We start from the raw sequence: 24906 nt of genomic DNA, 5'->3' as shown, positions 1-24906 counted from the left end.
GATGTGCCTGAGGATAATAACTACAATGGTAATAACAACAGCAGCTAACACTGAGATTTACTATGTGCCAGGGCTTGTCCTGAGCACTTTACATGTACTTATTAATTTACATGTATTAATCCTCACAGCAACCTGAGCAGGCACAATTATTCTTTCCATTTTACAGATGAGGAAGCTGGGGCCCAGATAGGTTAAGATACTTACCTGAGGTCACACAGCTCTGAAGTGCTGGAGTTCTGAGGATTCTAGAAGGGGCTGCTTCAGAAGTCCAAAACAGGTCCATGTTAGTCTCTGCTTATTTCCTTGTTTGTCATCAGCTGTGAAACTTCCGAGTTCTTCTCATATGGGAGCATTGAAAGGGCAAAGTTTGGAGGAAAGAGACACTCCCTCCAAGAAAATGACACCCAGTCAGGAGTCAGAGCTACCATCTTAGCAACCATCCCTCTTTCTGGATTTGTCCAGGAGACTCTCCAAGCCCTTGGGTGGAGGGGTGGGGGCTCAGGTGGGGAAAGGCCCAGTGAAAACTGACCTAAACTATCATGGGCATTTATTGGCTCACAAAATAGAAAAGTGCAGGAGGAGGGCTGGCTTCAGGGCTGGCTGGGTCCCAGGGCTCAAATGCTGCTCTCAGGAGGCTCACACTCACCATCTTTCAACACTCTCCTGTGTTGGCTTCATTCTCAGGCAGGCTTCTCCCCACCTTGGAGCGAAGGTGGCCCCAGCGGCTCCATTTAACAACTCCAGCCAACACTCTAGCAGAACTCTTTCCCAACAGTTCCCACAAAAATCCCAGGGCTGACTCTCATTGGGCCACTTTAGGTCATGTGATCATCCTTGACCCAATTGCTGTTGCCAGGGGGAGGGGCCTGGGTCACTTGGCCAGACTTGGGACTGAGAGTGGGTGAGAGGGACCCCTACTGGAAGAAGGGAATGCAACTGGCAAAGACAACCAGTGTCTACTATGAGCCTCTGGAGGAAAATATGCATTCCTCACCAGACAGGTGGGGGGGTAGACTTGGTCTTTAGGGATTACAATCCCTCCTCAGCCCAACCATGGACTTCTATGACACTTATCTTGGTCCAGTCTTGGACCTGGACTAGAGCTTTCTCTGCCTGCCTCCTCCCCAACCTGTCCCCACCCTACCTGGCTGCAGTGCTGACTGCCTTCACATCACCTGTGGGCACACGGGCCCTCTTGCCAACTCCTGACCTCCTGCTTGACCTACTGTCCAGTTCCATAGCTGCCCTGCCCCCATCTCCAGCCTGGCTTTTTCCAATCCATGCCATTCACTAGCAACACTGCCCCCAGTCCAGCAGAGCCCTGGCTCAGAAACCTCCAACCACTCCTTAGCGTCCACAAGGAAAAATGAGCTTCTTAGCTCCATGCCTGGATTTCCTCACCATCCCAGGAGCCTCCCTGATCCCTGCCATCAAAATGCACCTCCCCCCCAATTCCAAACTGTGCTGGGCATCCTAATGCACCAGCTTAACTGCCTAGAGAGAAAGGGTCAAGTTTGAGGCACTGCTGCCCAGGGCCCAATACACAGATGGCGCTCAACGAAGGCCTGTAAAGCCTAAATTTCCCGCCCTTGGGCACAACCGCTCCTTGAGGGAGATGAGAAGTCAGACACCTCCACAGAGACAGACAGGGAGCTGAGACAGAGAAGGTAAAGCAGAATGCCTGAGACAGAGACCCACGGGGGTAGAGACAAGAGTGGCAGAGCGAAGGGGGGAGATCCAGAGAGACAAGTCTGGAAGGAAGGGACCTTCATCCAGAGACCGAGACCCAGGGAACAGAGCACAGGAGCACCGGAGAGAGTAAAAGTGTGCCCGCTAAGGCACTTTTCTTTGTTGTTAAGCAAACAAGGCCCCTATAATTTGTGTTTTGTCAGGCTGAACTTTCTGTATCAGTTTATTTTGCTGAGCAACCAATCCCGGTAAAAACACTGGAACATGTTAAAAAGGAATGGGGTGGGGAAGAGAGTCAGACAAAACAAAAAGGAGAGAACACTTGCCTGCAGGTCGGTCAACGGTCAACATGGGTGACTTAGCACAGGCCTCCACTAGAACAATCGTCCCACCCCCAGGGCCCGGTTTCAGGTGCGAGAGTTGGAAGAGGAGAGACTGCACAGAGAAGAAAGGAAAAAGTCCACTGGGGGAGGGAGTCTGAGCTGAGTGGGAGAAAGGGCCTGAGTTGCTGGGGGTGGGCGGTGGGGTGCGGGAGAAGGGCCCTGGGGCAGCTCTGCCTCCAGCCTGACCACGAGTTAAGACAAGTCAAGACAAAGCTGCTTGTGAACTGACACCTCAGAGTCCCTGCCATGGGCCAGAGCCTCCCAAAGTCAGGGACGCAGCAAACTTGTGTCCTGGGCCAGGATCCAGGCTGGGGGGCCAAGCGTGGCTGTAATTTACACCGGGGCGCTGACTCGGCAAGAGGCTGTCTGCATAAGATGGCAAACAACACCCGCCCACAGCATCCAGCTGGTGCTTAATGATGGCAGCTATCACGACAGACCACAGGAGGCGGAGGCCACAGTGCCTGCGTGCAAGTCGTGTACAAAGTCAGGGCCACGTGGCCGTGCAGGAGACGCCAGCCGGTGGGGGACCTTCTCATCATCCACTGGATTTTATTTACTCTGTATCATGATGCTACAAAAATCGCATCGTGTTCATGATTTGAGTTTTTATTTTCTGAAATGGAACCATTGTACATTGTACAAACCATATCTACTGATGGAATAAATAAGTGAAAAATTATACTGCTGTACAACACACCAAAAAAAAAAAATCTTAAGGAAAAAAAATTAGGTAACAGTGAAAAAAGGTCTTTATACCTCTAAGCAGGTCCTTGGCTCATAATGAACATTCCAAACCATGACATCGTTGGTAATGGGAGGTCACCACCCTCTGAGTCGGTCTACCGCCTTCAGGTTATGGGGCTAAGTGCCAGCACTTTGTGGAATGTGTAGCTGCAGCATCCCCAACTTCAAGTTTTTCGGGGAGTAAGTTTGCCCCGGGAGCCCTTTAGGCCGCGGGGCCTGGTGTCCGCGGAAGGCATTCGCTTAGGACCCCCGCCTCTGGCTCGCCGGCTGAAAGGTCTTAGATTCTGTGGTGGGACTGGGGGCGAGGGGTGGGGAACGGCGGCTGAGGAGCGAGCCGCGTCGGGGAAGGAAGCACGTCTGGATTTTTGCAGTCTCATCATCCCGCGTGGAAGGCCTTCCCGGCCGGCGTGGATGGAGTGCAGGGCCGCTGGCGCTCTGCCTGGCATGGCCGTGGAGGGGCCCCGTCGGTCCCAACCCCCGGCCCATTCCTACCTTCAGGCACTTCAGAGAAAAACTAATGACAGCCTCGTATCCTGGGTGTCCTCTTCGTTCATCCTTAACCGTGTCCACTCCCCTTGCCTGTCGAGAGGACCCTGCTGTTTCCACGGATGCGTGTGTGATTCTCCTTCAGCTGTCTTGCTTGTAACCTCTCGTTTCCCAAAAAAGAAGAGGAAATAAATATCCGAATTCATCTTTCATCCAAATGGAGTTTTGCTGCAAAGGAAAAAGTTAACTCTAACTCTATAGGGTCTGGAGGTAAAGCCGCCTTGAGATATGCTGAGAGGTAACGCAGGACACAGTTCTCCGCAGAACTGCCTGCCTGAGGGGCAAAATTGATAAGGATTTTTTTTTTTTTAAGACAGAAACCTTTCGGCATCGCTAACTTCAACATTAAGATTTTCAAAGTTCGTTTTTTTTTTTTTTTCTTCCCTTGTTTCAGGAGACATTTTTGCATGAGGTATTTGAAATTCAGGAACATTTTGATTCTTCTTGAAGTGCAGGAAATAGATTGGCTCCCTTAAAAAACAAACAAGAGCCTCACCCTCAGACACTCTTAGAAATGGAATCTGGCAGACGCTCTCCACGGTGGTCAGGAGAGAAATCCACATGGGAACAAGGTGGTACCTGAATATGCACCAATTAGCCAAAACAAAAACAAACAAACAAACAGAAAAAAAGAATAAAACCACCAACAAACCCCCGAACCCTCCCTCCCCGCCATACAACTCAAAGGGAGTTGGAACTCCAGTGCAGTAAAGAAAGCTCAGGGAAAGGGTTAAGGTCTGAGGAGTCCGTGTAGGAATTAAGAGCACACCAGGCCTCAGAACCCAACAATTAGGCAGTTTGTCCAAGGGGGGGGGGGGCATCTCCATTTTAGTGAGATGAAGCTGTCCCAGTGCAGGCAGGGGATGGAGGCGGGGGAGGGACCCGGCTGCCCCTTTCTGGAGGAGCGCAAAGCTCTCCAGGTCCTCCGTGCCTCGTTTCTGGCCTTCGAGGTCCAACCCTCAAGGCCCGCTCCCCCGTGGCAGCGTCTGGGAGCGTCGGCGCATCCGGGAATGAGACACGATCCAACTGTTGGCTCTGGGAGTCGGAACGGTATGTAGAAGCAAGCGGATTTTGGATTTTGGCCGACTGCAACCTCGCCTCCTCTGCAGGTGGGGACGGGTGGAGCTGGGGGGGAGGGCGGCGAGCAGAGGGCAGCAGGTGACTGTGGATTTGAAATCCAAGCAACGTCCTATGAGAGAAAGTTCAGCACCAGCTATTCCTCCCGTCTGCTCCCAGCCTCCTCCACCCCTTTATCGTCTTAAGGAGACACCCCTGCAGTCAGCGGCAGAAGCCAGTCCGTCCTCGGAGGTGCGGGAGGACGCGGTGTGGTGGCAGCAGAGGGGGAGGTGCCAGGACAATCGAAGGGCTCTGCGGAAGCCCTTAGGGACGGTGCCCAGACATCGGAGACTCCTCGGACCCTGGAGGCTGGTGCTGTCCCCCACTGGGGCTCAGGGTGTGTCCCTCAGCCCCCTGGACCGGGAAGTCAGGCTGCCGGGGAGGTCCTGCTCTTCTGCAGCCTCGGGCTCTCCTTGTCCCTGCCTGGTCCGCTCCAGCTGAAGTCCTGGGGCAGGGAGGGGAGAGATGTGAGGACCGGGGCAATGGCTGCCTGAACTGAACCAAGAGGGCACTTGCAAGGGGAGATGCAAAACAACCAGGAAAACATGCCAGAGGTCACCTCAAGGGCACAAGGCACAAAAAAAGAAAGTGGAAGGAATCAGTTGAACAGTGAAAAGCCCCGATGAAAAAGCGAATTCCTGATCGGTACCACCCTCAGATAGCTTACATCCTTAAATAGAGAAATGGAAAAAAAAAAAAAAATACAGCAGCAACACAAATGTAATCTTGGCTTCAGAGACAGTGTGCAGATGCTCCTGAGCTGTCGACCCCGCCTTCCCCAGGACAGTCACTTCAAGATTCGAGTGTTTTGCTTCACAGCAAGAAGTTCTTCAGTGTCTGAGAAGTTACGCCATTCTAGGTTTTCTTGGATTTGCACTTGGTAAACTTGAAAAGTTAGTAGTTCCCTTCGCACCCAACAGGGATCCGCTCGGGTGAGGTTGTTCTAGAATTAGGCCTGCTGATGCATCTCCCGTGAGAAGTGGATCAGAGGACTGATCTCGGTGTCTACATCTCCTCGGAGTTTTGTTGCGACGCCTCCAGTTTCATCTTTTTGGAGGGTGGCACTCCTTCCAGGTCCTTGCGGGCAGAAGAAGAAAAGAGAAACACAGGTTGAGACCCCAGGAAAGCGACTCAGGTCAGCCGGGAGGTTGCAGATCAGCCCAGGAAGGACCCAAGGGCGGGTGTCCGTGGTTCTGACCCTGTGACCCTTTCGTGGACTTAAAAAGGTTCGTGGACCCACGGGGAGCCTCACACCCAAGCTGCTCCTGTGTCCACCAAGCCCATGTCACTCATGTCTTCCAATCTCTCATTAGCTGCAGGGTAATTATATCCGCAGTTTCAGGTTTACCTCTGCAAGCTCGAAGGCTAGACCAATCTGGCCGTGTTAACAACTGCTCATCCAGGGCTCAGCACAGGTGCCCGGCCCGGGGCAGACACTCAGCACTGTGGAATGTACACAAGTCTGTTATTCTGGGGGAAGGGTCCATCGTTGCCACCAAATTCCCAAGAAGTCCCGGGACTCAAAAAACAGAAAGTTCAGGGCTTCCCTGGTGGCGCAGTGGTTGAGAGTCCGCCTGCCGATGCAGGGGACGTGGGTTCATGCCCCGGTCCCGGAGGATCCCACATGCCACGGAGCGGCTGGGCCCGTGAGCCATGGCCGCTGAGCCTGCGCGTCCGGAGCCTGTGCTCCGCAACGGGAGAGGCCACAACAGTGAGAGGCCCGTGTACCGCAAAAAAAAAAAAAAAGTTCAACGCTCACTCGTCTGCCTCTCCCTCGACCTTCTCACGCCACCATCCCAGGCAGCTCCAACCTGACCCACCACCCGAATCCAGCTCCTGACTTTGCCCGTCCTAACCGGTGCTCCCACAGCTGGCGACAGCACCACTGTCTGCCTGGGATACAGTGGACCCTGGAGCCCTCCCTCCTCTCCATGCCCGCATGCCCAACTCCAACTCCAGAGACCCTTGGTCCACCCCCTCTGCCCTCTGCCTGCCACCCTGTCCACACATGAGCCTCCAACCCTCATCTGGCTGGTGCAGCAGCCGCTCCACGGCCGCCCTACCCGGCCTTGAGCAGAGCCCAAGAGAGCTTCTCAAAGTAGGGATTCTACATAGACTGCTGTCCCACTGGCCTCAGAACAGAAGCCCAGCTCCTCGCCAGGCAGAGGCGGCCTCCCACTCTCCCCTCCGTCCCGCCCTCCTCGTCCAGCCTCCCCTTCCGCTCCTCAGGACGGCTCCTGTCTCCGGGCCTGTGCACCCTCGGTCCCCTCTGCCTAGAAAGCCTGCCCTCGCCTCCCTAACTTCTCAGCCCTCCACTGCCCCCCGCTTACGCCATCCAGGAGGGCACTCTGCTCCTATTAAGCATCTCCTCACTGACCCACTCCCGTCCTCCTGCGGCATGAACCGTGGCCCACCTGTGTCTGCTGTCTCCCAGCTGTGTCTCGCCCCCCCCACACCCGCCAACCCCATCGTGAGCCCCGCGAGGGCTGGGGGACCATGTCTGCTGGCTCACCCGGGCTACCTCGTACCCAGCTTACTGCCCGACACACAGTGGGTACCCAATAAATGTGAAACAGAGAGCCCTGGGCCTTGATGTAGGATGTGTATGAGTTTCTTGAGGAAAACCCTGAGAGCAGGTACGGCAGGGAGGCACCCCTCCCTTTTCCTTATGAAAGTGCTAAAAGCTCGTGCCTTCCGGGGAAGGTGGATCCCGTTCGGGTGAAGTGTCTGCAGAGCACTTGCATGGGGGGCGCGGTGGGGGACAGTATGTGAGTTTGGGAGTGGACTCTGGAGACAAGACAACTGTCCTGCGTAAGGGAGAGGGCAGGAGGGAGGGGCTGAGAAAGGGGACGGGGAGGCTTTGTTCTTTTTTCAGCAGGAATGGCTGCACGCCAATGCCAAGCTGTTTGCCTTAGGGCGGCGCACCCGTCGCCTTGCTCACAAACCTCGCAGCTCTGGAGACAGGTGGCATGTCTATGTGAGCATGAAAACGGCAGAAGAGATCCCATTTCAGGTCTGGGTCCCCGGAAATGGGAGTGGGGGAGGCGTGTTAGAATGCAAGACCCCTGGACTTTTCAGATGTCAGTGGAGAGCGTTACGTGCCCCCAGGGTGTGGATCAAGGTTTCAAGCTATCCTTCCTCCACTGAGTTCAAGAGGCCGGGAGACCCCAGCTGCTTCTTGGTTTTACCAGATCTATCTACATGAGGCTTCGACTTGTATCGTAGTTTTAATCAAATGGGCTCGTGCTATGCTCGAGGCTCTGCCTTGTGTTTTTCACTTCACATTGTGAGAATATTTCTTTGTTCTCTATCTGTACCTGGGTCAACACACTCTTTTTAACAGCTGCATAGCAGGCTGTTTTATCCATGACCCCAGATTTATTGAATCCTTCCAATACACTTAGGTTGTGGCCGATTTTCTGCCACTGCAAAGACATCTTTCATCGACACCACCTCTGGGTCTTTGGGCCTTTGGAAGGGTGTTCTATGGGCTTAACGGGGGCTGCAGATCCAAGGGTTGGCGATGTGAAAATCTGAGAGGCACTTTCCTTTGCGGAAGGCCTGCTTGAAGGCTCCCCAGAGTACAGACAGACAGAAGTATAGACTTCTTTCTGCTACTTGTCAATTTCTCCCCAGGTATGAAAATACTCAGCAAAGTGGAAACAGTCTTATTAGTTGAAGTTTTGATACCTGAGTCCTCAGACCTCTTAGATAAGCACAGAGGGCTGATGGTAAAAAAATCACCATGGAGGCCGAGGCAACACGGGTGCATCTCGTGCGCGCAGCTCTGTGTTAAGTGTGTTAGCCACATTCTCTCCTCTCGCCCGCACCCTGGCCCCAAGACAGTTCCGTGATCCCATTTTAGCAGCTGGAGATACTGAGGCTCATGTGTGCCAAGTGAAGAATCTGGGATTCGAACCCGGGACATTTCCTCCTGTCCACAAAGCCACCTGAGTCTGCACTGTCTGATTCAGACCAGATTGTGGCAAACAGCGATGACCCAGAAAGGGGTCCGAGCAGGGGGAGTGTTGTCGGCCGCGAAATTCCAAAGGATGATTCATCGGGCGTTTAGGATTTTGAAGTCTTATCTTCCCAGCTCTAAGGGAAGTTGACTTTGGGTCACTGAGACCGGGCAGTGCTTTTGTGGACCCGAATAAACAAAGCGGTGAGGCTGAGGCTGGGATAAAGGACCCACCCCAAGGGCCAGACCCGTGTGTCTCCTCGTTCTCCATGGGCCCCAGTGACCAGCTCCGACACAGAAGGAAGCTCACACATCCTGCTCAATGAGTACCAGACAGTTCCAATCGTCCAAAGAGCAAACAACGCAACAGAACAGCAAAACGCCTTTTGACGTACCCCCGACACCCCAGCGGGCTCCTGGCCGATCTGGCTGCCCCTCTGAGACCTCGACCGAGGTACCTGAGAGATTGTGGATGTCTCTGCGGCCAGACCCACATCTCCAGATGGCTGCCGTTCTACTTGCTCTGAACTGTTCATCGAGTTTTCCATTGAAGACTGTGAATTCTGCTCGTCAGAAGCATCTGAGGGAAAAAGCAAGACGACAGAAGCTGTTTTCAGACACGGGAGATGCGGAGCCAGATGGACCAACTACTAAAAATACCTGGAATTGGGTAGTTTTGTGGCCAGGCGGTCTGTCAGGACGGCAAGGAGGCTGGGGGGCTTGGAAAGTGCCTTGCTTATTCTTAGGGATCTCATTTTAAGCAGCCAGGCCCCACTCTAGCCCTGCGGCCTCTGACCCTTCCCCTTGCACACCTATTACCTACCAAGTGCCCTGAGAGGCCACCTAAAGGATGCTACAGGATGCTTTGTGCTGCGTGCACCTGGCGCCCTCTGGTGGACACAGCACGCTCCAACCATCATGGCTGCTGACTCCTCCCTCTTCCTTTAGGGAGCCTGCCTTCTCCAGCTGGGGAATCCACAGAGGTAACTTGCCCCTTTGTAAACATTTCTCTTAATAATATGGATATTTTTCTGATTGTCATTGCAAGAAACAGAAAATACAGAAAAAAATTAAATCACCAACTATCTTGCCATCCACAGCTACCACGCCACTAACATTTTAGAGGATTTAGAAGATCCATCTTTCCAGATGTTTTCTCCCTACATGCATACAGTTCTACACTCTCCCCAACTAGGGATCTCATAGTATTTTGGAAGACTTTCTCCAAAATACATGTCCTCAAAAACTCTGTAAATACAAGAGCCTCCAAGATGGCCACACAGCATTCTATCAAGCAATCGCTTATTTAATGAGTCACGTTTTGCCAGTCATTTGAGCTGTTTCTCATGCATCGGTCTCCCTGCTCCCCCCACCATGTTCCTTCAGCAGAAGGAAGGTGCAGGCCTTAGCGGGTTGTGTGAGGTGACGCGGCTTTGGAAGAAGGGGGAACAGCGGTCGTACCTGAAGCTTATTTTGGGCACAGAGCGCAGGGAGGGAGCAGCCACATCACGCCCAGGGCTCAGCTCTGCTTGCATTCGAGACACCAACAACATATGTCACCCTAATGTGTAAAGAGTGCACTAAAATACTCAAGAACGCCTCACTTTCTGGGGTTTCTGAGGCAGAGGCATAACAAAGGGGAAAAAAAATTCCAGGCTTAAGTTCTAAAGCAGGCAAGCAACATGGGGAAATGGGGGAAAGCAGGCAGCACTCCAGGGCTGGGGACAGGGCGGGAAGGAGCTGCAGCCCTCCTCCCAAGGAGGCTGACCCTCAGCCCATCCATCCCAGGGGAGCCCAGGGGAGCTTCGGTTAACACACGCTCTCACTTCCCCTAAACCAGCAGTCCTGATCGCTCAGGGCAGTGCCAGGAAACCCGACACCCCGCCAGGGTCTGAGCTGGGTTCTCCTGCCACCACGGGGAGGGTCAGGGGTCCACCTCACTGAGGCCCCTGGGCTACACCTACAAGCTGGTGTCTGGGGAGGGGGACACAGGGTCTAGAAACCGGCCTGGGTTCTAATACTGCCTCTGCCCCTTGTTCCTGGGTCTCAGATCCCTCACCCTCCGTCAAGTCAAGGTTGACAGTAGCCGCCCCGTTGAGCCGCTGTGAGGATTAAATGGAAAGACAGAAGTATCCAAGCAGCAAAATAATCCCAGGTGGGAGTAAATGAGGGATTATCTAGGGCAGAGAAACAAACTCCCCATAAACCTGCCATATCTTTGATATTTTTAGTTTTACCTTTAAAATCCATGTAACAGCAGTTCCTCAAAAATTTAAAAATAGAATTCCTGTACGACTCAGCAATTCCATTTGTAGGATAGACCCACAAGAACTGAAAACAGGTCCTCAAACTGACACCTGTACACAAATACAGCGACACTATTCACGACGGCCAAAAGGTGGAAACAGCCCAAATGTCAATTAACGGATGAACGGATAAACAAAATGTGGTCCATCCACACAATGGAATATTATTCAGCCATAAAAAGGAACGAAGCACTGACACAGGCTACAATGTGGACGAACCTTGAAAACATGATGCTGACTGAAAGAAGTCCGCCAAAAATCACATATTCCATGACTCTCTTTATATATATGAAATGTCCAGATAATGTTTCTGTCTCTGTCCACAGAGACAGAAACCAGGCTGGTGGTTGCTAGGGACTGGGGGGAATGGGGAGTGACAGCCAAAAGGTACAGGGTTTCCTTTTAGAGTGATGAGAACAGTTTGGAACTAGACAGAGGTGATGACTGCACAACATTATGAATGTGCTAAATGGTACTGAACTGCTCCCTTTAAAATGCTTCCTTTTATGCTACGGGAATTTCATCTCAATTTAAAAAAAAGAAAATATCCATGTTAATCTTATATTCTAGTTCATAATATATGTTTGCTTTAACAAACCTTTGCAGCTGTTATCGTCCTCCTTCTCTGTGACTACAGATCCTTTTCTGCCCTACCCGGTGGGCTTTGCAGAGTGGAGAGGAAGGTAAGGGCCCCGTCGCAGGCTTAGAAATCATGAAGGTGGCCGGTCACCCAGAAAGTCACACTAATCCCTTGACCGGCCCAAGAGCGCAGTGGGAACTGGCCTTAGAGCTGGCGGAGCGTTCCAGGCCTCGCTGCAGCGGCCTGATTCTCTTAACCCAACAGCACTGGAACCAGCTCAGGGGAAATTATTTTCCGAGGGCCTAAATTTAGTCCAGGGAGTTTGGACATTATGTCATTCCCTGAACTCACTCAGCAGTAAACAAGTTCAAAGCAAGGTCAACAGCTGGCGACCAACCCGCCCTGTCCCGCAGGCAGTAGGCCGCAACCTGGGAAGGCCCGAGGGTCCGCCTCTTGTCCTTCCCGCAGGAGCTCCGCAGCCCCGGGCTGTGGGCAGGCAGGCCTGGCCGCCAGCGCGGTCCCGCCTGGTCAAAGCTGGGCAACTGTGCCGGCCCAGAGGCCTGGCCCGGCCAGGAGGGACCCCGGTGTGGCTCCCACCTGGACCTGTGATGGGGCGTGGGGTTGTGGATGGTAGGGAGAGGTTATGGAAGCACCGACCCCAGACGTAATCCCGCTGCCGAGCTCTACTGGACCCTTTAGGGCAAAGCAGCCGCACACCCCAAACATGGGAGAAACGAGGCTGTGGCCAGAAAGTAAGAAGCCACTGGGACTTCCTGGCGGTCCAGTGGTTAAGACTCCCAATGCAAAAACAAACAAGCAAACAAACAAACCCAGCAAGCAAGAAGCCAGGAGTGGTCCGCACCGGGCCCCGCAGGCCCCGCCCCCACCTCCCCCAGGATCGCTCCGCCCTCCCGCTGCCCCACCCCCGCGAGCCCCGCCTCCTTTCCAGCCTCCTGAGGAGAGGCAACTTTTATTGGTCTCATCTTATGAACAAAGAAGCAGGAAGGCACGCAGGTGATGCCGCTGGCCTGAGGCCACTCGGCCAGCAAGGGTCGGCTCAGATGTGACGAGCTGTCCTGTGTCCACGGCCCCGTCCCAGCACCTCCCCCCGCCAGGCCTGGGCGAGGGGGCCCCATGGGAACGAGAGGGGATGCCCACGTGCTGTACACGGGAGAAGGCGGCGCCAAAGTCCCTGGGACAGAGTTCTCAACTGGGGACGATTCTGTCCCCTGCTCCCCCAGGGGACATTTGGCCCCATCTAGAAACATTTTTGGTGTCACGACTGGGGGTGGGGCATGCCACTGGCATCTAGTGACAGGGGTGCTTCTTAATACCCCGCCACGCACAGGACTCCCCACAGCAAAGACTCATCCGGCCTCACATGCCCACAGTGCCCAGGCTGAAAGGCCCTGCTCTGCCGTTCCGCCCACCGGCTCGCTGGAGGAAGACCCCGCAGGGCCTACAGAGGGCGTGCCCTTCGTCTCCACAGCCCCCTTCCAGGGCCGCGTCCTGCACACCCACTCACACCTGAGCAAAGAAGCAAAGAGGCGTGCACACAAGACTCCCTCCAGCACTGTCGGTGTAGGAAAAAGACAGAAACAACCCAAATGACCACCAACGCGGGGACTATTTAAATAAATCATGGCACATTCACGTCATTCAATGATAGGCTGGTAAAGAAAATAAGACAAACCCGTGTGTCCTAACGTGGAATTATCTCCATGGTGATGGCTAAGCGAAAGCGTTCTAAAGAGAAAGGTTATCATCTTATACAGATGCTTCTAGGTGCAGACTGTCTCTGGAAGGCTACAAAACAGACTCAGCAGTGGTCCGCCCTGAGGAAGGGGACGACCCTGGAGAGCTGGGGGCGCACTTCAATCTGCATCCTAATTCATGGTTGTTTCCCCTGTGTAGGGTTACCTGCACCCCCTTCACAGAGGTGCTCCTGGCACATGGGCATCTTCCCCCGCAGGTCCCCAGGCACTGCCCTGCAGTCCCTTCTGCCTGGGTTGCTCAGTTCCCTCCTATCTCTGCTCATCCTTTAAGACTAAGTCAGACAGCACCTCCTCTGGGAAGCCTTCCAGGCTCCCTTTCCTTACTGCATCTCACTGTGAGCTCAAAAGCCCCCTTAGGGGCCAGGCAGTGCCATGAATGAGACAAATATTTAATTCCGACACAAATAAGCTTTCTAAAGAAAATCTAAAGGAATATTCTCTTCTTCCTCAAAGAAATGTGCATTCCCCCAGCCTCTCAGCCTTTTACTTTTCCACTCCTACTAGAGAAAAAGGTTCAAGAAACATATTAACTTTCCTTTTAAATCAACAATGAGAAAAACAGGGAATTCCCTGGCGGTCCAGTGGTTAGGACTCTGCGCTTTCTCTGCCAAGTGCCCGGGTTCAATCCCTGGCCGGGGAACTAAGATCCCACAAGCCACATAGCCAAAAAAACAAACAAACAAAAACAGAAAACAACAGTGATCTCACGGTGTAATACATGGCAACTGCCTTTGGCCTCAGCGTCAGGGAGACAATAGGGTGTGGTGGGGAGTGTGGTAACTGGTGAATGGAGGTCCTCTTGGCCCTCTCTGGAGAGGCAGACACATCTCTGCTCTAGTTGGTTGCTGCTCAATGGAAGTGCAGGTCCAGTATTGCCAGATCTTCCCACTTTTCAAGAGAGGCTGGAAATCGATCTTATTTTAAGTGAAATCGCTCAACTTTTCGATTTCGGCATCGACAACCTGCTGTAAAGCACAGGGAGCTCAGCTCAGTGCTCTGTGATGACCTAGATGGGGGGGAAGGAGGTCCAAGGAGGGGATACAGGTATACATATAGCTGACTCACTTCACTGTACAGCAGAAACTAACACAACATTGTAAAGCAATTTTACTCCAATAAAAAAAAAATTTCGGCATCGAGTTCCAATTAAAAATAAAAACACCACTGGGCTCCATGGTCACACCCGCACACCACATGCTCGATCTAGTCTGTCTGCGACCTCTGTAGACTGTAATTCTCAGCTTCAGTGCTTGTCTTGCCCATGAGTTCTTGGGAGTCACGAGTGGGACTCAGCTGACTGTCACCCAGGACTGGCATGGAGTTTTGCATGGGGCTGACGTGGGTGAAGTGTGTGGAACAGAACGGAAGGGGATGTGAATGAACTCCGCAACACAGGACGTCCTTCTCCCAAGGAGATGCACGCCCTCCCCAAGCATCTGGAAGCCCGGACTCCAGGCCAGCTGCCTTGCCCCACCAGGTAAGAGCATATCAGCCCGGACCTCTCCCTGGAACCCCCAACTCTGCACTCGGGCATCTGCAGGCACTCCAGATGGCCCTGGCCCTGCCCCTCCACGCTCCACACCCCACTGGCCCAGCCCTTCCACCTCTCCCATCACAGGTGGGGGCAAGGCCGTCCCTCCAGGTGCCGAGAGTCACTCTCCAGTCCCCTCTCTCACAGCCCACACACCGCCCATCGAACACACTCTCACCTCTGCCCCCGAAACACACCTCGATATTAGACAATCAGGGCCTACTGTTCAATTTCTTAGGTGCAATAATGGTCATCGTGACTACCTAAGAGAATGTCCTTATTTTTAAAAGATGCATGCTGAAGTGTTTAGAGACAAAACGTCATAAGGTCTACAACTCAATGTCAAATGGCCTCAGAAAAAAATACTTTTAAGCAAAGCAAAAAAACACAAAAAAACACAAAAAACCAAACCAAACCACAACCCCCCTCCAACAAAAACCAAAACCCCCAAAACATTAAACAGTAACAACTGACGAGTTTGGCTGGTGGGTATACAGGAGAGTATTATACTATTCGTTCAATTTTTCTGTATACTGGAAAATTTTTCACTTAAAGAGAATCCAGAGGGACTTCCCCAGTGGTCCAGTGGCTAAGACTCTGCGCTCCCAACGTACGGGTCCCGGGTTCGATCCCTGGTTGAGGAACTAGATCCCACGTGCCACGAAAGACCCAGTGCAGCCAAATAAACAAACATTAAAATAAACAAATAAACAGAAGACTCAGGATTAAACAAATAAATAGAGAGAAGCCAGAAGCCTCAAAATAAACCAAGCTATAAATACACATGTACACGTATACACACGTCCTCCGCAATCAGACCCCTTCTTACCACCTCATCAGCCACCATCCTCTCCCATCTGGACAACTACAGTAGCCCCCTCGCTGGTCTCCCTGCCTCCGCCCTGGCCTCCCCATCGCCTGATCTCAATCACAGCAACCAAGGTGATCCTTCATATCACGGCATTCAAACTCCCAAGGGCTCCTGTCTCACTCAGCATAAAGACCCGGGTCTGTGAAGTGGCCTATGAGCCCCGACACTCGAGGTCCCGCCTCCTCTCTGACCTCATCTCGCTTGTTGAGACCCTCATGCCTTCTTCCCCAGCCACGCTGAGCACGCTCCTGCCACAGGGCCTTTGCACCGCCCCCAATGTTCTTCTCCCACCTGGCTTGCTCCCTCCCCTAACCTGAGCCTCGTTTGCTCTCATGTCAGCTTCTCAGTGAGGCCTTCCGTGACCATCCTATTTAAAATGCAACCCTAACCCACTGCCCTTTCTTACTTTATAATTCTCCAAAGCACTTATTTTCCAAATATTACATTGTATGATTCTTTTTAATTGCCCCTCAAGAATATGAGCTCCAGGCATTACCTTTCTTCTACCATCACCTTCTGGGGGCCGGCACTTGGCAGGACCTCCTTAAAGACCCTTCCAACTGCCTGGCTGAAGGCTGGCCGGAGAGAGGCCCCCTCTGAGCCCAGCCCCTGAGGGCACATACCTTCGGCCCCGGGGAGCTCCTTCCCGTCGGCCTGGGTCTCATCCGCCTTGGCATCGGTGCCGTCACCGGGCGCGGCCGAGGTGGGCTCAGGGGCGGGGCTGGAGTTGCTGCTGTTCTCCTGTTTGATGGGGGAGGCGTCTGCAATGGAGCTCTGGTTGCTGTTATCATCTGCACGGGGTGGGGTGGGGGGGACAGAACCACAGCATGAAACGCCGCGGCTGCTGACTCAAGGCGTGGGGGGGGGGGGCTCAGTCCCCCCGGCCTTGCTGCCCGCAGCCCTACAGGACGCTCTCCTGGGGGAGGAGACACGTCTTCCTCCTGAGGCCGCTGAGCTGCCCACCCAGGGCCGCCCCACACGTCCTGCGCGGGGTGGAGGCTCATCTGAGCTCCCTCTCCCCGACTCACTGAGGGGACTCCTGTGTTAGCGGCAGCCAACTGCAGACGGTGGCCCGGCACATTGAAAATCTTTGGGCCAAAAAAAAAAAAAAAGGGGACTTCCCTGGCAGTCCAGTGGTTAAGAATGCGAGCTCCCACTGCAGGCAACATGGGTTCGGGTTTGATCCCTGGTCGGGGAACTAAGATCCTACATGCCACGCAGTGTGGCCAAAAATAAATAAATAAAACAAAATCTTTGGGGGTCACGTGAGGTCTCGTTCTGGGTGAAGAAACCAGACATCTTGTGGGCCTGGCTCTGAAGCACTGCAAAGGCCAAAGTGGTCCCACAAGGCAGCATTGTCAAACCGTTTCATCAGATCTGATCCAGCTGTGGACCAATTCCACTTGATACAAAATAAAAGGCAGAGAAAGGGCAACAAGTTCACCACAGAAAGTGGATATTCTACAGGACAACCGGCCCAGGCTTTCCAACAAGTCAACGCAACTAAAGAAAAAAAAAATAAAAGGAGAAGCAGAGAAGACTACTGTCGTATTACAGATTAAAGAAATTTAAGAGACCTCACAACTAGGCATGACGTATGGAATTTATCTGTACCCTGTTTGGAATGTGCCAGCTCTGAGAGACATTTTGGGACAAACGGGGAATCTGAATACAGTCTGGAGTTTAAAAGTAAGGAATTAATTTTTTTAGGAGTGATAATGGTACAGTGGGTAGATAGAAATGTCATTTATCAGTGATGCGTGCTGAAGTGTTTAGGTACAGACTTAAGTATCATGATGTGGGGAAATGTACTTTAAAATCTTCTAGCATGGGCTGCATACAATTGTCAGAATTCCCTGAATTTTACACTCGAGAGCTGTGCATTTTTTTACTTGTAAATTGTAGTTCAATTAAAAAACTTAACACATTCAAAAAAATAGATGAGGCAAATGTGGCATAATGTTATGAAAACCTAGGTGGGTAGGCACATGGGTTTCATCGTACTATTCTCTCTACTATTCTCTATTATGACATTTTTTCATAATAAAAAGGAAAAGGGGAAGAAAGTTAGCTGGGCAAGGGCATTAGGGGTTGAGCTGGGGGGCCAAGCTGGGGATCCTGGGGCACATCCCCCCCTTGCCCTGGACACCCTTTCTTGGGCACAAAGAGTCATTTTATTTTATTATTTTTTTGGCCGCACCGTGAGGCTTGTGGGATCTTAGTTCTCTGACCAGGGATCAAACCCAGGCCCTCAGCAGTGAAAGTGCTGAGTCCTAACCACTGGACCGCCAGGGAAGGCCCCACAGTTTGCCTTTTGATACTGAGTTATTCCCCAAGGGGGTGCACCATTCCTGGGGGTACTGCAATACCAGGTCGATGTGTGGAGGGGACACACATCCACACAGCAAGCTCCTATTCCAACCGCCTGCTCCAAAAATCCATTCAATATATTGTCCTTGGATAGAGGACGTATCAGATATTAAACTGATAAGAACAGATACTACACTCGATCTTAGCCGAAAGGCCGAGAAGCGAGCAAAGAATCATTTTAAACTACAGATACCCATGTGGTGTTACCCTGCTTTCCTGGGCCATGCTGTGCACCTGGGATCAAGGCCATTTTTGTAAAAATGAGAGAGAGAGAAAGAAAGAAACAGACAGGGAAGGAAGGAGAGGAGAGAAAACGAGAAGCACGTCGACACATCCAGGGCACCTACTACATGCCAGGCACCAGGCCAGGGCATTTACAGTCACCTCGTTTAATCTCAACAACCTCCCAGATGGGGAAACTGAGTCCCAGCAGCAGAGCCCCTGGGTCGGGCTGGTCTGCCCAGCCCCAAACCCCGAGTCTTTCCTCTACCTCAACATGGTGAGGAAGCGACAGGCAGCCCTGCAGCCCTGACTTGGTAAATTGCATCTTATTTTAAGTATACTCTGGGGCGCTCATTACACAAACACATCCTCTCGTGAATTCTGGGACTTAAAAAAAAAAAAGATATAAACTCCCTCGATTTACCTCTTGAGAAAATCTCAGCCTCCTTCCTATGCCAAGATACATGGCCGTGTGTGTTGGAAGCACGGAAGGCGGAGGCTCAGCCTCTGGGTCCCAGCGTTAGGTCGTGCTCATTAAGGACAGTAAGTGCTAATGTTTAACAAGTCAGCTGCCCTGAGCCTTGCCTGGTAACCTGGTAACGGCGTGACCCTGATGCTTGGGCTGACCTCAGGTGGATCCTGGAGACAGATGCCCTGTCCCTTCATGTCCTCCTGTGGCCATCCTCCCACCTGTAGCCTTCCAGATAACTCTAACCAGGCCCATAGCTTTCCCTGAGCTTTCACTCCCTGCAGGCGGACTCGGTCTTTCTTGGCTGCACATGTACTAAAATGGAAGGTGAGCATGGTTCCTGAGTCAGGGACCTGGGTTGCTCAGTATTCTAGATTTTTCTGGGCTAGTGGCCGTGAGCTTGAATTCTGCCTCCTCCAAAAGGACTGCAGATGCCAGCACTGGCCTTTATGAACTTCCTAACTCTGCGCAAGTTACTTCGCCTCCTCGAGCCTTAGCTTCACCGTCTGTACAAAGGTGGCTCATCACCAGGATTAAATGAGGTAATGCCCAAAACGGGCTGAGCAAGATGCTTGGCACACTGCGACGGCTCTTAAATGTTAGCTACTGAACGCCAAGGCCTTTAAGGGATTATCTTATTCAATATTCATAACGACCTTGGGAAGTAGGCATTACCACCCCAAGGCTACGTGTTCAATACCTAGCCCAGGATCACGCCATGATGGGTAGATCCTAGGAGAGTCACATTAGAATCCAGGTGGGATCCTGCCCTCTGCTCGAAAAGGTTCTCACCTGTGATTCTATGAATTAACTGAAACTGAGCCAGGCCAGGGGCCTCCTCGGTCCCCAGAGAGTGGGGATGCTAACCAGTGACAGAGGGACAGGGTGCGTCCCAACTCAAATACCTATTTCTGAAAATGAAATGCATCCCGACTAAAATTATACGGCCAGTTGGCGTGTGTGTGTGTAAGACACTTTCTTGACACGTTAACTGTCAGCGAACACCCCCCCTGTGCTTCTCTGAAGCCAATTCAGCAACAAGCAAGACTCCTTGCCCTTGGAGCTTGTGACTGTTTTCCACACTAGTCAGTTTGGGCAAATGGGGAAGTCTGCTGGCCTCCCTCCCCCCAGAGTAAGACGCCCGGATCTGGAGGGCTACACACTAGATGCAACCAGCGCTCCCTCCTGACCTACTTGGGTATTCATTTAACATCACCTTGCTGCGCAAAAAGGCTCGAGTGGTCAGAAGCACAAAGACACTAAAGCTGGGATCAAGACAGAGGAAGGCAAGTGCTGGGAGCTCCTGGACCGGCAGGGCCAGGCTGGGGACGGAACAGGAGGCGAGCCTGGTGGGCCTGGAGAGGCCACGCTCTCCCCGCAGGGGCAGCTGCTCCTGTTGCAGCGGGCTGCGGCCTTGGGGAAGAACACGCCCAAGGGCTGGCAGATCTGATTTCTCAAAGGATGGGAGAAATGCAAATTTTCTGATTTATAAATATCAGAAACTCAATTTTTTAGAAACTTCTGGTTCAACTCTCTGAGGTTAGAAGTCAGGTAGTGGTTTTCCATGGTGGGTTGGGGAATGACCGGGAGGGGACAACACGGGGATTGCCGGGAACATTCTGTCCTGATTTGGGCTGGTGACAAAGGTGTGTGCAGTTTGTGAACATCTCATGGAGCCACACACTGACGATTTGTGCCTTTCCTCTCAGATAAAAAGGTAAAAAAAACCCCACCAGCAGCATCAAAACAACTGCAGACTGGCTAAAGCATGTCAACAGCCTGGATCTGATCAGTGGGACACTGGTTACAACTTTTGAAACGAGACAGCAAAGGAAGTTAGGCAGTCGATGTAGAAGGGAAGGTCCTAGGGCCCCAGACTGATTCACATGAAGTCAGAAATCCAGTTAGAGCTTCCCAGTAGCCCAAGCGAAATAGGAAATAAGAATCATTGATATGATATGTCAGGCCCAGGAGGGAAAAAGATAAGATTCCCCCAAAAAACTTCCTGGGCACATGGGGCTAACAGAACACGTCCTGTGACATTTGTGTCACTGGGTGAGAAGGTCTTATTTAATGTCTCTGGCTCATTTTATGACTCTTGGCTTTGCTGCTCTGGGAAAAGCAGCTTCTTCTCCTCTGCTGAGCCTCCTCCTTGGCACAGAAGCCTCCCGGTCCTGCCCAGCCCTCCTACCCCTCGACTGGAATGTGAACAAACCTGCTGGTAAAACAAAAACACAACCAAGTGCTGCGGGCAGGAGAGGGGCCCGGCTGGCTGGCTGGCTGCGGGGGAGCTCACCGTGCATGTCCATCATTCCCGGGGAGGAGCTGTTCTCCGGGGTGGTCACCTCTGAGCCACACTTCTCATCTTTGCCCTTTTTCTTGTTCTTGTTTTTCTGGAGGAGAAAAATGATGCAGAAACCGAGTCATCAAATTGTGTGTGTGTGTGTGCACGCGTGAGTGAGACCCTGGGGAGCGAGATGAGTATTTTATTCCGCTGACTCATCCTGGAGCCCCCAGGGCTCTGGAGGGCTCCACTGGCCCGCATTTGAACACGTCCCAGGAGGAGCCTCACCTGCTTTGGAATCAAGGAGCCCTGTGGAGGGGAGGCTTCCGGGGCTACGCTGGGAGGCTGGGGGTAAGGCTGCCTTGCTTCTGGGGCCAGCCCCGCAGGTATGCAAACACGCTGGCTGGCGGGAATTTCCTCTGGGGAAAAGGCCATGGTCACCCTGCCCGAAGCAGGTACAGTACAGGGATGCCAGGTAAGGGATGGAAAAGACAGCTCACACATTTCCACCATCTTCAGGCCCCTGGGACTGCCTTCCTCAAAGACAGTCAGCTGACTTCCGGCCCGACACTGGGGACCAGGTGAGGAGGGAAAGCCCAGGGGAGGAGGGAAAGGTCAAGGGGATGTTTTTGTACATGGTTCCATTTTTTACGGATGGAATGGAATTGTGTGGAAACAACCTAACTGTGTCCATTGGTAAAAGACTTGTTAAACACATTACAGTACATTCATTCAACGCAGTGGGATGTGACAATCACAGAGTCCAAGTACAAGCTCTTCCTGTACTAATATGGAAGGATCCGCAGAAATATTCACATATTAAAATATTTCAGTATCTCCAAGATGTATTAAAGAAAGGTGCAGAACACGTGAACAGGATGCTGCCACTGGTGGTAAAGGAAGAGCATAAATGAGCGTGTGTTTGTATTTTTGCGTGCACAAGCTCTCTGGAAGGATAAACAAATACTGGTTGTCTCCAAGGAAAAGAGCTGGATGGGGCTGGAGGTGTTCAGCCGGGATGGGAAGCAGATGTATAAAAAGATAAGACTGTAAAAAAAAAAGTCACATTTGAAGAATATGCAAACCTATAGAAACAGAAAGTAGACTGGTGGTTTCCAGGATCTTGGGGAGGGTATGCGTTTTGTTTTCGGGGTAATGAAAATGTTCTGGAATTATAGCGGTGATGGTTGCACAACTGTAAATATACCAACACTGACTGGCACACTTTAAAAGAGTGAATTTTATGGCATGTGAATCGTTTTAGTTTTAAAAAAGAGTTTTAAAGTAACAATTGAATTTTGTAACGTGTTTTACCTATTTAAGAGAAGACAATTTTCAAGAGTTCTGAAGAAAAAAAAAAATGATGTAACCACGTCATTACTGGGTGTTTGAAAACAAGAAAAGAGGGACTTCTGTTGGCAGTCAGGTAGTTAAGGCTCCACGCTTCCAATGCAGGGGACGTGGGTTTGATCCCTGGTCAGGGAACTAAGATCCCACATGCCGCGCGGCCAAAGATAAACCAACCAAAACCAAAAACATGGAAAGCTATCCCTTCCCACTGAAGATTACCGGCCACAACCATCAGCGATTCGGATCCAGCTATCCAGGGTGAGGCCCAGGAACCTGCATTTTGTTGAGACTCCCAGGGGATCTAAGGCTCAGCCAGGCGCGGGACCCACCACCCTAGAGAAAGGGGGGAGGAGTATTGTACATCTTGGCTCAGAGATGACAGCGAATTAGCATCCGAGCACTGTCTGCACAGCTGTGCTGAGCTAAATTCTTCCCATATGATATACTGCCTTTGCTCTGTTGCAGAAACCCCAGGAGCTGGATGTTACTGTTCTACAGCACAAAAGAGGGAACTAACCCAGCAAGGTGGGGTCACCCGTCTGGCATCACAGGTTAATTGGGGGTAGTCTGTCCAAATCCAAATCTTGAGGTCTTTGCCCAGCCCCAGGCTGCCCTGTCCTTCCTGACAGCCCATATATTACATTCTCTCCTTCGTCACAATCCACTTGGCACTTCCCTGATGTCTGTTTCATGCTATTCTATAATTATCTTCCCCCAACAAGATTATAAATTCCTTGAGAGCAGGGACCACATCTTCTCAAACGCAACCGGCGTTTATACAACACCTAATGATGTGCAAGGCGCAGACGTGGGCAAGAGCCAGGAGCTGCCTTCGAGGAGGCTGGCTGCACTCTGCTCTCCCTCCGGAACGGCCGGCACCAAAGGCCAGGACAGTCTATGTCGGTGCCTCTGGGGAAAGCAGCCCTGGTGGCTCCACGAACCAGCCCAGGCGAGGACCAGAGGGGATGACAAGCCCCCACGTTCTCAGCCCAGCACCGACCCACCCAGGGGCTGCATGTGATCAAAGGGTCAAGAATGGAGCCTCAGCCCTGCCAGGAGACCCACGACTCGTGAGGCAGGTCACTGGAGACTGTGGAGGGAGGCTTTATCCCGCGGTTCTTTTTTTATTCTTGGCCACGCCACACGGCAGGCAGGATCTTAGTTCCCTGACCAGGGATTGAACCCGTGCCCTCTGCAGTGGTACTGTGGAATCTTAACCACTGGACCGCCAGGGAAGTCTCTGCCCCGCTTTATGGCCCCTAGAAACCTACCAATCATGCCCACTGTCACGACTGGAGGCATGTGGTCAGTGTGAACTGAGCCATCCTTGCATAGTAGGGAAGGCACTCAGGCAGGACGAACAGCCCGTGCAAAGGCCTGTCAGTGGGACCATTCTGGATTTTGACTGGAAATGAGAGCAGCTGACCTGGGGGTCTTTGAGGGTAATTGGCCTGGGACCCACCAAGCTAAACACTATCTGTGATGCGGGGCAGGTCTGTCATCAATGCCTCCCTGAGATCAAGCACAGCCACGAGGCCTTCCTCTAGCGGTCATAGTCGCCGCCCCTCCTGGAACCCTCCCCTGTCAATGGCCCCTGCTTCTCCGCACCAAACTTTCACGCTGGGGTCACCCTTCACCAGCAGCTCCAACCACCAGAAGGCTCTCCAAGAGGGGAGAGTATATGCTTTGGAGTCAAAAGACCTGATATTTGCTGTGTGGCTCTGGGGAAACGGCTTTGCCTCTCTGAGCCTGTGTCGTCCCTTGTCCAGAGTGGATGAAGAGCTCACTCCACAAAGTAGTGCCTGGCAGATGGTCAGGTGCCAGGAATGACACCACAACGATGGGGGAGGTACCCGTCTGCAGGTACCGCCAAGCCCACCGCAAAGCCATGGTGCCCAGGGCCTCAGGGAGAGGATAACTCTGCAGTAAGCAGTGTGCCCACTGGCAAACCATGGGGCTGTCAGCCCTGAAGAGGTGACTTACAGGGGACATTCCCCACCTCTCTGAGGGCCAAACTCTGGGGCTGGATGATGGGGGGAGGGGTAGACACAGGTTCAGCAGCCTCTCCAGCCCTAAGCTGGGTCCTTCTGCTGCCCAAGTGGCCTTGGCCCCAGGGTCCCCGCATGGTGGGTGGCAGTGGACAGCCCCCTCTCCCTGTGATGGGAGGGAGTGTGGATGGACAGCCCCACCCCAGGGGACCGGCCCCACATACTCACATCGTCAACCTTTGGCTCCGTCACAGGGACCCACTTGTAGATTCGCAGGGATGTGTCACCCACAGTCACCCACTTCTTCTCCCTGCAGAGGATGAGGAAGAACCCATTACCAGGGGGCTTCGGGGGCAGGCCCTTGCTCACGCCGGCGGGGGGCACAGGCCGCACTCCCTTGGAGCAGCTGTGACGCGGTGACAGCTCCAGGCAGGGCTGAGAGGACATCTCCGGATCACACAGACGAGGGCTTGAATCCCAGCTCTGCCGCTCGCTGGCTGGGGGCCCCTGGGCAAGTCACTTCGCCAGCCTGAGCCTCAGTTTCCCCATCTGCTAGACCACATGGGGTCGTCAATCTCTCCAGGCTGCCGCGAGTGAGACAAAGCATGTCGCATGTCGACTGCTTCCTGTGCCTGGAAGAGTGCCTCGTGAGACCGGAGGGGAGGGCAGGGCTGCCACTGGGATGATTCCTCTGGATGGAGGGAATCAGCCCCGGTTC

General features: G+C 52.7%; 1 protein-coding gene and 1 pseudogene across 4 annotated transcripts in view; both read right to left on the bottom strand.

Annotated features, from left to right (window-relative positions):
• Window positions 1-2660: 2660 nt before the first annotated feature.
• Window positions 2661-24906, bottom strand: part of BCL7A (BAF chromatin remodeling complex subunit BCL7A) — a 30535-nt gene continuing 8289 nt past the window's right edge. The window contains exons 3-7 of one of the 4 annotated variants that reach the window (XM_027124887.1): window positions 24417-24498; window positions 20782-20959; window positions 16129-16296; window positions 8838-9022; window positions 2661-5558 (exon numbers count right to left, since the gene is read on the bottom strand). In XM_027124887.1, coding sequence (XP_026980688.1) covers window positions 5487-5558; window positions 8838-9022; window positions 16129-16296; window positions 20782-20959; window positions 24417-24498 — 685 coding nt within the window. In that variant the 3' untranslated portion in view covers window positions 2661-5486. The remainder of the gene's footprint in view (window positions 5559-8837; window positions 9023-16128; window positions 16297-20781; window positions 20960-24416; window positions 24499-24906) is intronic. The other 3 variants (XM_027124888.1, XM_027124889.1, XM_027124890.1) reach the window with 3 other exon arrangements.
• On the bottom strand, window positions 17841-18041 carry LOC113630090 (uncharacterized; annotated as a pseudogene).

The sequence above is a fragment of the Aethalodelphis obliquidens genome, unplaced genomic scaffold, assembly GCF_003676395.1.
Source record: "Aethalodelphis obliquidens isolate GAN/ISIS:26980383/991018 unplaced genomic scaffold, ASM367639v1 scaffold28, whole genome shotgun sequence".
NCBI lineage: Eukaryota > Metazoa > Chordata > Mammalia > Artiodactyla > Delphinidae > Aethalodelphis > Aethalodelphis obliquidens.
This window is presented reverse-complemented; position numbering and strand designations above follow the sequence as displayed.